This window comes from Lethenteron reissneri, chromosome 41 (genome assembly GCF_015708825.2).
Source record: "Lethenteron reissneri isolate LAM-NWPU_2019-01 chromosome 41, ASM1570882v1, whole genome shotgun sequence".
NCBI lineage: Eukaryota > Metazoa > Chordata > Hyperoartia > Petromyzontiformes > Petromyzontidae > Lethenteron > Lethenteron reissneri.
The window spans coordinates 7,940,722-7,952,845 of NC_083819.1; the positions used below are offsets into that span (position 1 = coordinate 7,940,722).

The 12,124-nt window shown below is 53.8% G+C and overlaps 2 protein-coding genes across 2 annotated transcripts in view; both read right to left on the reverse strand.

Moving 5' to 3' along the window:
• The window catches only part of LOC133352549 (uncharacterized), a 49,126-nt gene extending 47,589 nt beyond the window's left edge, over nucleotides 1-1,537 (reverse strand). The window contains exons 1-2 of the mRNA XM_061568260.1: nucleotides 1,472-1,537; nucleotides 123-1,421 (exon numbers count right to left, since the gene is read on the reverse strand). Coding sequence (XP_061424244.1) covers nucleotides 123-1,421; nucleotides 1,472-1,537 — 1,365 coding nt within the window. The remainder of the gene's footprint in view (nucleotides 1-122; nucleotides 1,422-1,471) is intronic.
• On the reverse strand, nucleotides 1,410-11,898 carry LOC133352577 (A-kinase anchor protein 6-like). Its single transcript, XM_061568307.1, has 3 exons — nucleotides 11,588-11,898; nucleotides 2,532-2,780; nucleotides 1,410-2,044 (listed from the first exon to the last, which is right to left on the reverse strand). Exons 1-3 carry the CDS (start codon nucleotides 11,732-11,734, stop codon nucleotides 1,769-1,771), a joined length of 672 nt encoding a protein of 223 aa, XP_061424291.1. The 5' UTR covers nucleotides 11,735-11,898; the 3' UTR covers nucleotides 1,410-1,768.
• Between the last annotated feature and the right edge of the window lie 226 nt (nucleotides 11,899-12,124).

Genomic DNA, 12,124 nt, shown 5'->3' on the forward strand with positions numbered 1-12,124 from the left:
TGGTGAAGGCAGTGTGAGGAGGGGGAGAGGCACACGAAGGGTTGCACTGCCCTGCGACACAAAACTGAAAGCACAGAAAAAAAGTCATATTTTGAAGAATGCGAATCCATCATGGCACCGACCTCAGTCTTCTCCCATATGGCATCGTTGTCCACCTGCTGTTTAACATCGCACTGCGGTCGCCCGTCGTTGGCGAGGCGACGCCGCTCGTCCTCTGGCTCACACGAGGCCGCCCTGGCACTGCGCTCGCGTCCCCCGTCCGGGGAGCCGCAAGCAGTGGAACGTGACGCCCTTCCCGAGACGGGAAGGTCGCTGAGCGGGCCCGTGTCCAGCGTGTCCAGCGTGTCCAGCGCGCCCGCCGGGCCGGCGCGAGCGTCGGGTGTCGTGCGGCCGGGCCCGTCCGTGTCACTCGTCCCGTCGCGGGCCCCTCCGGTCTCCATCGACCCCCCAAGAGGCCAAAGCCTGCATCCTCGGGAGAGAGCTGCGGCAACTTGCTGCCCGCCGTCGTGGTCCGGAGGCTCTTTTTTTCCGTCACTTTGTCGACGAAATGGGGAGCGTCGGTATTCGCTCGGCAAGCCGACTTCTGCGACGGCTTCTTCTCGAGGAGCGTCGACAAGTCGTCCTAGCTTGAGGGCGATGATCTCCGCGTCCTTTAGCTGCGACGGCAGGGCCATGTACTCCTCCCAGCCGAACCAAGCGCCATCGCCAGACCCCTCACGCGACCCCGGCGATTTGTTGCCGGCGGCCGGTCGACCCGCGTGGTGGGAGCTGGCACGGGCTGCGTCGAGCGTCTCTCCGGTGCAGTTTTGGCGACGCCGAGCGGGCGCCGCGGGGACGCGTCTGGCCGCAGGGTCCTCGGGGCTCTCTTGCCGGCTCCCGAGTCGCTCGAGGAGTTCGCCGAACTCGTCGCGCGAACCGCCGCTGCCGCCGGCCGCTTCTCTCGGGGGGTACTCGGCGGCGTCCAGCGCATTGCCGTACTCCCAGTCCAGGAAGGCCTGCTCCCACGAGCCGGCCACCCTCCCGGAGGCCACCGCCGTTCGAGCCCTCGTACCATTTTCCTTCTTCTTCAATTTACTTTGCCAAGGTTCTGCCGAGCCGGCCGTGAAGGGTGACTCGGCAACGGCACGCTCGCCGGCCGATGCTCCGCAACCCCGCGCGTCGACCCCCTCCGGCTCCGACGGGAGCTCTTGGCGACACCGCGGCCTCGTCGACAAACGATCGCCGGGCAGGCCCGCCTCCGGGCGCCGGGGTTTCCTCCGGCGGAGATTCGAGCACAGCGAGCATCCCGTGCGTTGGTGACGAGGTCGGCGAGCCGCCGTAGGAGCGGGAGGGGACGAGGCACCCGAACGCGCCGCCGTCGTCACCTTCGGAGTCGTCGTCGTCAGACGCGGCTCCGGAGAAGGGGATCCTCCTCGAGATGCCTACGACGCCGTCGTGGTGCCGCGACGGCTTCGCGACGCTCGCGTCCCACCGCCACGCGCACTCCACCCCCGTCGGCGCCGAGCCGTCCACAACGGCCGGGACGAGCGGATTCCATCGCGGATCGAGCGCCATCCACGGGGAGAGGAAACCGTCGCCGGTGCCGTGGCATTCATCCAAGGACCACGGAACCGCGTCGGCAAGCTTCCTCGGCACGGGACCCACCCGGCGCTCGCGACAAAGTCTCGTCTTCGCCGCCGAGCTGCACGGCGGCCGCGATCGGCGGCGACGACTCCCGGCACGCCCCACGGGTCCGCACCGCTCCCCGGGTAGCCGGCGATCTCCTCGGTCAGCTCCATGTAGCTCCAGCGGCCAAACGTCTTGGGCGCGGATGCTCCGGCCGGCTCGGACGACGGCCGGCTCTCGCGAGGGCTCGAGAGGGCGGGCTCGACGGGAAACTCAGGTTCGCGCCGAGGACGCGGGCCGGGACTGACGCGTCGACTTGGTGCCGGAGGGGAGCCGGGCGCGTGCGGAGACGTCGCCGTCCACGGAGAGGTAGTAAGGGGAACTGGGGAGCGGGGACGTCTCCCGCTCTGTCCGCTTCGGCGAAGGGCTCCGCGGAGCTCTGCGGGGCAAACGCAAACGACGATCGGTTTGGATATCCTCGTGCTCGCCGACGGTCGCCGTTCCCGACTCCGTATCACGTCGCGGCCATCGCAATAATAAAGGGGCGCGCGTGTATCAGTCCACGTGTGGCCATCACAGCTTCATAAATAAAGAAGGGGAGAAAAGGGGGCTCGGGGACTTTGGACTGGAAGATGGAAGCATGCACGCGGGCCGCCCCGTTCCATGAGAAATCACAACGAACGCCGTCATTAAACTGGCGAGCGCCGAACACCAATCAGTGGTCTTCCGGTCTCCAGAGCAACAATTCAAACTGAAACTCCATACATGGAGCCAAGGGTTAGGGTGGAGGAGCCTGGATAGGGCCAGCACTCGGGCCGAGGTGGACGATTAGGGTTACGGCTAGAATTTGATTGGCAGGTGTGGTCAGGGTTATGGTAATAATTTCAGCACATGCACACCACATGCACCGCTCGCACAGCACTCACCGCCCCCGCAGCAGCGTCGATCTCCTGCAGGACGTCAACGACGTTGTCGCGGTGGGACGACGGCGACGACGGGGGGCAGGAGGATGCGGGCCCCAGCAACACGCGCTCCCGCAGCACGAGGGCGGCCACGCGGAGCGAGTACCACGCCTGCTCCGCCGCTCCCTCGCCGCCCCCCTTCGGTGCCCCCGCCCCGGCCTCCCGCAGGGCCTGCGCGGCCTCCACGCGGCAGTCGATCTCCTCAAACACGTCCTGCACACGGAGAGAGCAATGCGGGACGGGCGGCTTGGGGTGGGGCGCACTCGCCTAGCCGATGCCAGCTGCCTGACCTCTAACCCTCGACCGCTAGCCAACCAGCCACTCGTACCAACTCGACCTCGAACCCGAAACAAAACCAATGAGAAACTCATCTATGCCGACAGTGCATCCCGAATCGACTCGTGCAACGCTCTGCTCTACGGCTTCTCCAAATCCCTCGCCTCCCCACATTCCCTCAAGTCCACCACACGATCCAAAACTCCACCGCCAGGCTCCTCACACTCTGCAAACGAGACCACGTCGCCCCAATTCTCCAACCCCTGCACTGGCTTCCAATCCAATATCGTATCTAGTTCAACATCACACTCCATTAACATCTTCCTGCCTACCTCTCCCCTCTCTACTCTCCTCCACGCACTCTCCGCTCGAGCATCCAATGCTTTTTGCCGAAGCCCCCAGTCGGCTTTCTCTCATCTGCTGCCCCTGTAGTCTGTAACGTTCTTCGCCCCAGACATCCGTGCTGTTGACTCACTATCCCTTGTTCAAGTCCAGGCTCACATGTTTAGATTTTTCTCTGCCCATGACCGACTGACCCCCTGTCTTTGTATAAAAGAAAGATGCCCATTATCTCGAGTTGTTATCAAATGTAGACACCTAAAAAAATCTAAATTTTGTGATATTATAGAACTCGATTCTCCAAGCAGCCAATCGTAATGGCCCTCTAAGCGGCCCCCGAATCTACCCAGAATGCCCCTCCCTGCAGTGAATATCCAGCCGCCTCGTTCCCTCTTGACGATCAGTGCCAGGTGGAAAGGAGGAGCTTCCCGCGCTGAGGGAACGCGCGCGTCGAAGTCGCGCCTGTGCCCAGGTGCCTTACGCGGCAATGTTTACACTTTAAATTATTTTAATCGTCAATTAGCAACTTCTGTCAGTAAAGCGAGAACCCTTTCAAGTGAGCAAAAACGAATTCTAGGTTTGTTCTACGGCAATGAATAAATGTTTAATCTACCCAATTAGTTTAATCAGGTTTCCCTTTTTCAGAATGTAAAACGTGGAAAACATCAAACCTTGAAGATGAAAATGGATGCTGCTTGCCGCCGTTGCTGCTTAGCCGAGGCACCGCCAACTCCTTTGAGCAACAACTCACAAGCGGGCGTCTCTCCTGCAAACCGTTTCCCTTTCTTCAAATGTTCAATTCACTTCTCCTCCCGAGATGCCAGTGTCACTTACAGTGTGGCCGTGTCCAGGGCGTCGTGTGGCAAATGGAGTTGGAGAGTGCGGCCGTCTCTTAAAATAGAGCGGCGCGTAGCCGGGACACGAGAATAGCACCCGGGACTTTATTAAGTGCCCGGCGCCGTTTGCTAATGTGCGCCGAGCTGCAAAGCCGTAACCTGGATGACCCTAATCTGGAGCAATGTTGCATTTATAAATAAAGTAATCGAGTACGAGCCGTTGCAATAAAAGCCACGCGGATCGTGAAGACAACCGTCGAGCGCAATCAAACATTTCCGAATCGATACATTCGCAGTTATTGTATTTATTGGTGCGACGACGGCAGACGGACGAGCGCTGGCAGCAGACCCCCCCCCACCCATCGCGCACGTCGCAAAGAGCCCCCACCCCCACCCCGAGGTGGGCACGGTGCACGCATTCACCAAGGTCGCCGGACGAGCCGCGCGCCTGCCCGGCCACACGGAGCCTGGAGCCTTACCGCAGCTGTTCCCCCACTCCATCCCACGCTGCCCGAAGCGCGCATCCGCAGCCCCGTCCCATCGGCTGAATCGGCACGCGCGTTCCGACTGTGGACTACGAGGGGGGGGGGGGGGGTTGCAGCGCCGACGTACCTTCTCGCTCGGACAGCCCAGAGACCGGAGCGGAGCGGGCCCGGCACCTCCAAGTTCACAGCGAACCGCGATGTCACGCCACTTCACGCCGGCCGGCCGGCCGCTCTCGCCCTCCCGACAAATGACGGCCGGGGTCTATTTTTGAGGCGTCGATGGCAGCGTCGCTTTGGCCGAGCCGGCCCCCTCCACCCCCGCTCGCCCCCCCAGCTGTCCAGAAACGCGATCCCACGAGCGGCCGGGCCACACCAGACACGTGCCACCCTCCCCCCTCCCCACCCACACCCCCTTACATTCCACGAGCCTCGCGGCGCGCCGTGGCGATGATGGCACGGGCCACTCGTGCGACAGTGGAGTGGTGTTTGTTGATGCTGCGCGGGGTAGGAGACGCACGGCTGGACAGGATGCATCGTGATGGGGGCTAAGGTTGAGTGTTGTTATCAGGACGGTGTTTAAAGTTAGATTTGCGGTTTGGGGTTCGGAGTTAGGGGTGAGGCTGCAAGTTATGGATAGGCTGAGGGGATTGTTTAGGGTTGGGGTTAATTATGACAGCTTGGAGGTTAGGGTCAAAGTTGAGTTTCGTGATTGAAATTTGGGTGAGGTTATATTGAGGTGAGAGTTGAGCTCAACGTTGTGTATGAGTGCCCATGTGTCATCAACACACATTCCGACACTTTCTAAGCGACAGTTAACATAATCGTGATTGATATTTAAACTCGTCCTGCCATCCATCTCTCCCCCCTCACCAACCTGCAATGACTAGAGCGGTGAAGTATAGGTCTAACAACCCCTTGTGAGAACACAACATGGGGAGGCCGATATCCAGCGTTGGAATGATTATAACAGCCATACCGTTGCAGGTCCCCCGTGACAGATCCAGCCAAGCAGCTCATTGGGCCCAGAAGCTGAAATCTAAAAATCTCAGGTGTAAACTATTATCATTTTTAATTTAAAAAATATTTTTTCATCACCTGCTTTGACGTTTCAGGCAATGACGTCCCCGTTAACGTTTTGCCGCTTTGATCAACAAGCTAAGTGGAAATTCCACTGAAGTTGTTTCTTGTCGGCCACTGGCCACATGGGCACTGGGGGCCGTGGGCTCAGCGGCAGCAACAGCTGCTGGCTGGAATTGGAAGTCCTGAACCACGAGACCCCCCCAGCTCCCTCCGCTCCCGGGGGGACGTTGGCGAGGGCTCGTCCACAACTTCCAGCGACTCTTGTCAACTAAGCACTTTGCACTTCCATTTTGTCACCGAACGTTTTACCTTACCTCACTTACGACGTCGAATATATTCGCGGCCGAAATATTAGTTCAGCAATCGCCTGTCACCATCGGGCCACCGTTTTGTTTTTTGTACGTCAATTTACGTTCAACAGACGTACAGAACGCACTGAAGCAGGGCACACAATCGCAAGCAGTTTAACACGTAGGCTTTCGCGACAAAAAAACATCCATAATACAGGTTTTTATTAGATTAGATCGCGTAAATATATAAAATATATGATTCCAAGCAACCAGCATAAAATAATCATAATTATAACGCTTGACTCTCTATATGGATGTTGAAATTATTTAGCACCGTACGTAACCAACCGTGCTAATCGTTTGGTATAAAGCCAGGAAAGCCTGAGTCTCAAGACTCGTGTTCATGAGGGTCCTGCCAACTGTTCTGCAGTCGGGGGACAATGCTGTGATTCCTAATTGAGTAAATTTTCAGGTAATTCTTCAGCATAGGGATATGTTTTTGGTCAATACCAGTTACCATATATATGGAGGAAACTAATTCAGAACAGGGGTAGAACACGCAAACTCCACACGTGTCTTTGACAGCTCCCGATTGACCTCGAGCTACGGAGGACAATTGTTTCAAAGCATGATGCGGGCAGTCCTCGACTTACAAACGCCAGACTTACGAACGCCCGTACTTACGAACCAGCTTCCATGAAGTCTAATTTAAAAAATAAACATGGAGTTTAAACACGAACTCGCAATTGCAAATTGAACCAGGGAACTATTTTGCTCAGAGGAGCGACCTCCATTACGTGTAAGGAGTCGGCCTCACGCTGGGAGTGAGTATTTGCGTGTGTGTGCGTGCACGGATGTGTGTGTGTGTGTGAGAAAGTAAGTGTGTGGGGAGCTGTAGTGTAGCGGTTAGCAAGCTGCGCTATGAAAGCGGCAACCCAAGTTCAGTTCTTGCTCGAGGCCAACACCAGTGTCTGGCGTGGTGTGTACACATCACCACTTGCGCCGTACCGGCCTCCCTAAGTGTTACTCGCCAACAGCACTTGCTACTCCAGTCTGCTTTGGCTATAGGGGAGTCTTTGTGTGCGCCGCGCTGTACTACCAACCTGGCGGCCGAAATTCAATTCCTGCTGACGATCAACACCAGTGACGATTGTCTGAATGGGATCTGGATCTCCTCTAGGTCGACTCAGCCTCAAACGAGTACCTGGTGCAGTGTGTAAATATTAGCACTGGGGAGACAAAGGCGCTGGCCACTCACCCCGTCGTGTGTCGTGCCGGCTTTCATCAGCGCTGCTTGCTAACAGCACTTGCCCCAACAGCCTGTTAAGATTATACGGGGGATCTTTGTCTGTGTGCACGCGTGGACCATTTGTGTGTGTGTGTGCAATTTTGTTGGCTCATTGTCCACCTCTAACTACAAGCTTACATCCAGGGCTCAAGGTAAGTGAAAATAAAACTCTTTTTACGTTACTTTTTTTTCTGTTTTGCTTACTACACAGAATTTGTTTTAGTGTTACATGCAAGTGTATATTTCTTCTTATTTATGAGTTTCACAATGCTTCCCTTTGTGTTGAACCGTAACACATTTCATAACACTGACCGTATGGACACTTAAATATTGGACATTGCTGTGTTCTGACTTACGAACCCGCCCAACTTACGAACAACTCTCGGGAACGAATTAGGCATTTAATTCAATTAGTATGATGATGGTTTCTTGTAGCAATTTACCCGACCAGCCCCGTGGTTCAGCGCCAAAGCAGAAGGGTTGCGAGCTCAAATTCTGGTTGGGGGCTGATTCAGCCCACCATCCCTTTGGGGTCGATAAAATACGTCCCAGCACAGGGAATGTGTAATTTCCACCACTGGCTCAGGGCTGTAAGCAGGAGTTGTTGAGCACTGTCTCAATGCTAATTTTGGCGGACAATCACTGATTTACAAACGGTGTCGATTTACAAATGATGGTGGTTGTTTTTGAGCGGGAATTGTAAGCGCAGCACGTCGGAATGTGCTTTTTTCGCTGCTTACACAGACAGGACGGAATTTACCAATAAGCTGAACATTAAACATTGCATAATTGTGAAGTTGTCTTTGGAGCTGTCGCGCTCCAGAGCTGAACAAGCCGTCCGGGTTGGCTTGGGCGGCAGTATTTTCAGCAACACCGTCACGATTATTATTTTATTCCTATGATATCCACTCCGCTTCTAAAGCCAAGAAAATCTTAACCGAGTCTCAAGACGATGGTGATGTTCCATGAGGGTCATGCCAAGTAGGTCTCAGTAGGGGGGTGGTGGTGGAAGGAGGGGCGATTTTTCACCATTGGGGATGTTTGGCCAAGAAAAGTTATACGGTCTGCATACCCATCATCCCCTCAGAAGTGCCTCCTTATTACAGAACAATTCAGACATTAGTGGTCACCCCGTGCCCTTATAAATCTCAAAGTTCACCTTACAAAGTCCCATCACGAGGGAGAAACATCAACAAATCGACAAACTTTTTTTTTGCCCGTATTGAAATGGCTGTACGCCGTACGGACCTTAAAACTAAATTGCCCTGTACAAAAATACGGGGTAAACCGTATGGGTTGGCAGCTATGGGTGTGTGGGGGTCATCTTTGGCTATGGCAGGAAACCCCAGAGGCAAACCCATGCTCAACAGTGATATGCAGTCGATTAATCATCGATTATCCGGCTGCTTCGGGGGGGAAGGGTGTGCCGGGTTTTCAAAAATGCCAAATAATCGCATCATTATTTTTGCACGTTCTTGTATAACAATGTTTTTAGGTGTTAAGTATATGTTTTTTTGTTAGTGATTTAAGTGTGTTTACTATGGTAAATTGGGCATGAACGTACAAATAGACAAAATTAACCTACTTTAAAGACTATTTACTGTACCGTACTTAGCCACTCCACTCTCGAAGATTCTGCACGATGTGGCCATTTATATGCACGTGCAGTATTTTCATTAAGTTGCATGTAGTGTATCGAGTACCGTAGACAGGATTGAACACTGACATCACGCGTAGCCACTTTTGTTACGTCACTTCAAGTGGTGTCGAGCGGAAGCAGTCGAACATCGTGCGTAATTATCGACGATCAACTCTAATTAGCATTATCACTGTGTAACAACAAAAATGTGTATTTTTTTGTTCCTGGGTAGTAAGTGTTATTTTCCTAATTTCTTATGCCTCAAAAGTACAGAAAATGGCTATTATTCCCCACAAACTTTGCTTTTGTGACCAGGACAGTGATATTTTGAAATTTTACATATTTTCAATGAGAAAACGTGTGCATTTGTGCCATTCCTTCACATAACGTTCTGGTCACAAAAGCAAAGTTTGTGGGGAATAATAGCCATTTTCTATACTTTTGAGGCATAAGCGATTAGAAAATAACACTTACTACCCAGGAACAAAAATCGTGTTACATATATTTCTGTAAAAGGGAAATTTTTGAATATGTGTCTGTTCAAAATGTTTAGCATACTTCCCGACGTGCAACAAACTTTAAATTTGCCATGTGGGTACTTTCCAGACTGTACACCATGCGCAAATGATGAAAATAGACTTCAGTATTTTTTTTTGGGGGGGGCGCAATAATGCATATATTTTGCAGGGCAAGTGAGCTGTGACGTCACATCTGTGATGTCACCCGCATGCGGAAGCGTCACGCAGTGTGCCTGCTGACGTCACACGCATCCCCTGCCAAACCCTCCGCGAGTAAAGTGCCATACAAATGTGTTGCAGGTCTTAGGCGTTCTTCGCGCAGCATTGCTGCTTTATTATTTCAGTCGTTTACTGCCGTACGCACCCTGAAAGTTGTGTGTCTGCAGCAAGCTGCAAGCGTGTGTATGTGTACCTATGGACGCGCGCGCATGTGTAGGGGGAGCGGTAGTGTAGTGGTTTGCGCGCTGCGCTACGAACCCGGCAACCCGAGTTCGATTCCCGCTCACGGCCACCACCGGTGACGATTATTTGAACCGTTCCTGGGCCTCCCCTAGGTCGACTCAGCCTCAAACGAGTAACTGGTGTGGTGTGTGAACAGCGCCACTGGGGAGACAAAGGCGGCCGGGCATAGAATCAAACCCAGACGCTGCTTGCCGTGAGGCACGAGAGGAGTCTAAACGCCGAGTTCGATTCCTCGCCACGGCTAACGCCTCCCACCCCCCCTCAACCCCAGCAAACTTCAGTGACCAGCGTGGTGAAGTATGGTCATAACCGAGCAACGTGTAGATGACAAATGTTTTACCGGGAATGCGGCCACAACCTCTGCAGCTCGTGGAAGCTAAGCTGGCTTGAGTCTGGATTATTGCCAGGATGGGGCCACACCCAACGTGTGTTAAACAGGTGCTATAGGCTGCGGTGACGGCGGGGGGGGGGATGAAACGTTGCTGCGTTCACCAATATCCTGCACCCCGCGGTGAAGTATGGTCATTTAACCCAGGGGTCCCCAACCCCCGGGCCGCGGACCAGGTACCGGTCCGTGGCCTGTTAGGAACCGGGCCGCACAGCAAGAGGTGAGAGCGATTTTATTATTGACCACTTCCATCCGCGCCTCTTTCCCGCACTGCGCACTTGTTTCAGTCACAGTTTTGGTAAGCCCACAAGCTCTAACCCCTAGCAGCCACAATTAGTAAAAAAACAAACGTCGCTGGAGAGCTTCTTTGAGAAAGGGGAAAGACCCAATGATGACCCCCCCCCTCCCCACCTGGTCCGTGAAAAAATTGTCTTCCACGAAACCGGTCCCTGGTGCCCAAATATGTTGGGGACCGCTGAATGTTTAACCCACACGCGGCACCGCGCTCCGTTTGTTTCGCCGGAAAGTAAGAGGCACGCCGGGTGCTAATCAAGATGTACAAGATGAAGACAACACTCATCCTGTATATATAAGCCTTAACAGACTCATCTTCTTGGTTCTTTCGGTAAAGTGACGTAGAAGAGAAATAATAAAAATAAAACATAATCAAATAATTATATTAAATCATGTTATTATATTATTTTATTATGTTGTTTTATTTTATTATATTACTACATTATTTTATTATCTTATTTTATTAGGTTTAATTTGTATTATTTTCCTTCTACGTGACTTTACCGAAAGAACCAAGAAGATGAATCCCTGCAGTCACGAAAGCTTTAAATCGGAACCTTAACAAACTGTTGGGGCAAGTGCTGTTAGCGCGCACCTATTAAGGCCCGACCGCCTTCGTCTCCCGAGTGACGATGTTTACACACCGCACACCAGGCGCTCATTTGAGGCTGAGTCGACCTAGGGGAGGCCCGGGACCAGGTTCAGATAATTGCCACCGGTGTTGGCCGTGATGCGGAAAATCGAACTCTGATCGTCGGGTTCATAGCGCAGCGTAGCGCTAACCGCTTCACCGCCGCTCCTCACACGAATCTAATCCCACACACACACAACCTTTACCGAGACATCTTCTTTCATATGGCTGATGTACAATGCAGAGCAACAACCCGAACATATGACGCACACAATATATTTATACAAACCTGGCCACACAAGCACGGTTTAAGGAATAGGGAACGCCCCCCCCCCCATACACCCAACGTTGTGTTCCGACCACAGAGACTACGGTAACGTCCTAGCACCGTCGTCTTCGATTGGCATTTTCGGCTACGTACGGCGCGAAAGAAGTTCAACATGCATACATAATGAAACGCGTGGCATCCGGTCTCGGATGCGAACCCAAGTTACCTTGAGCTGTTGGAGGTGCGCGTCCCTGCGCGTCCATCCGAGGTCCCTCTGCACAGATGCCTCCAGCTGCCTCAGTCGCGCCGACGCCACGCGAAGCCACGCGGCCAGGTTCGCACCCTCACCGGGGTCTCCCTCTTGGCTCGGCATGGTTGAGAGGTTCGGTGGGTGGACCCGGAGAGATTGAGAGAGACAAGGAGGGAGGGAGAAGGCGCCCCCCCCAAACCCCCACCACTAAGCAAGAGCGTAGCTCCCCAAACGCAGGGGCTACAATCTGCTGAACAGGAGCACATGGACCCCGATAGTGAATGTACTTCGTGGGGCTCACGTGCCGGGGGACACGTGGCTTCAACAACAGAGAGAGGTGCGCCACACCCATCCACCTGGAGCAGAGCGGGGCCCGCCCTCACCTGTATTTCTAGACACAGTTACTGTATATACACACATAAACCATACGTACACTTAAATACATACATTAGTCAAGCAAACGCACAGGGAAAGGACAGGACGTTCAAAAAAAGACACCAAACATTACCGGAA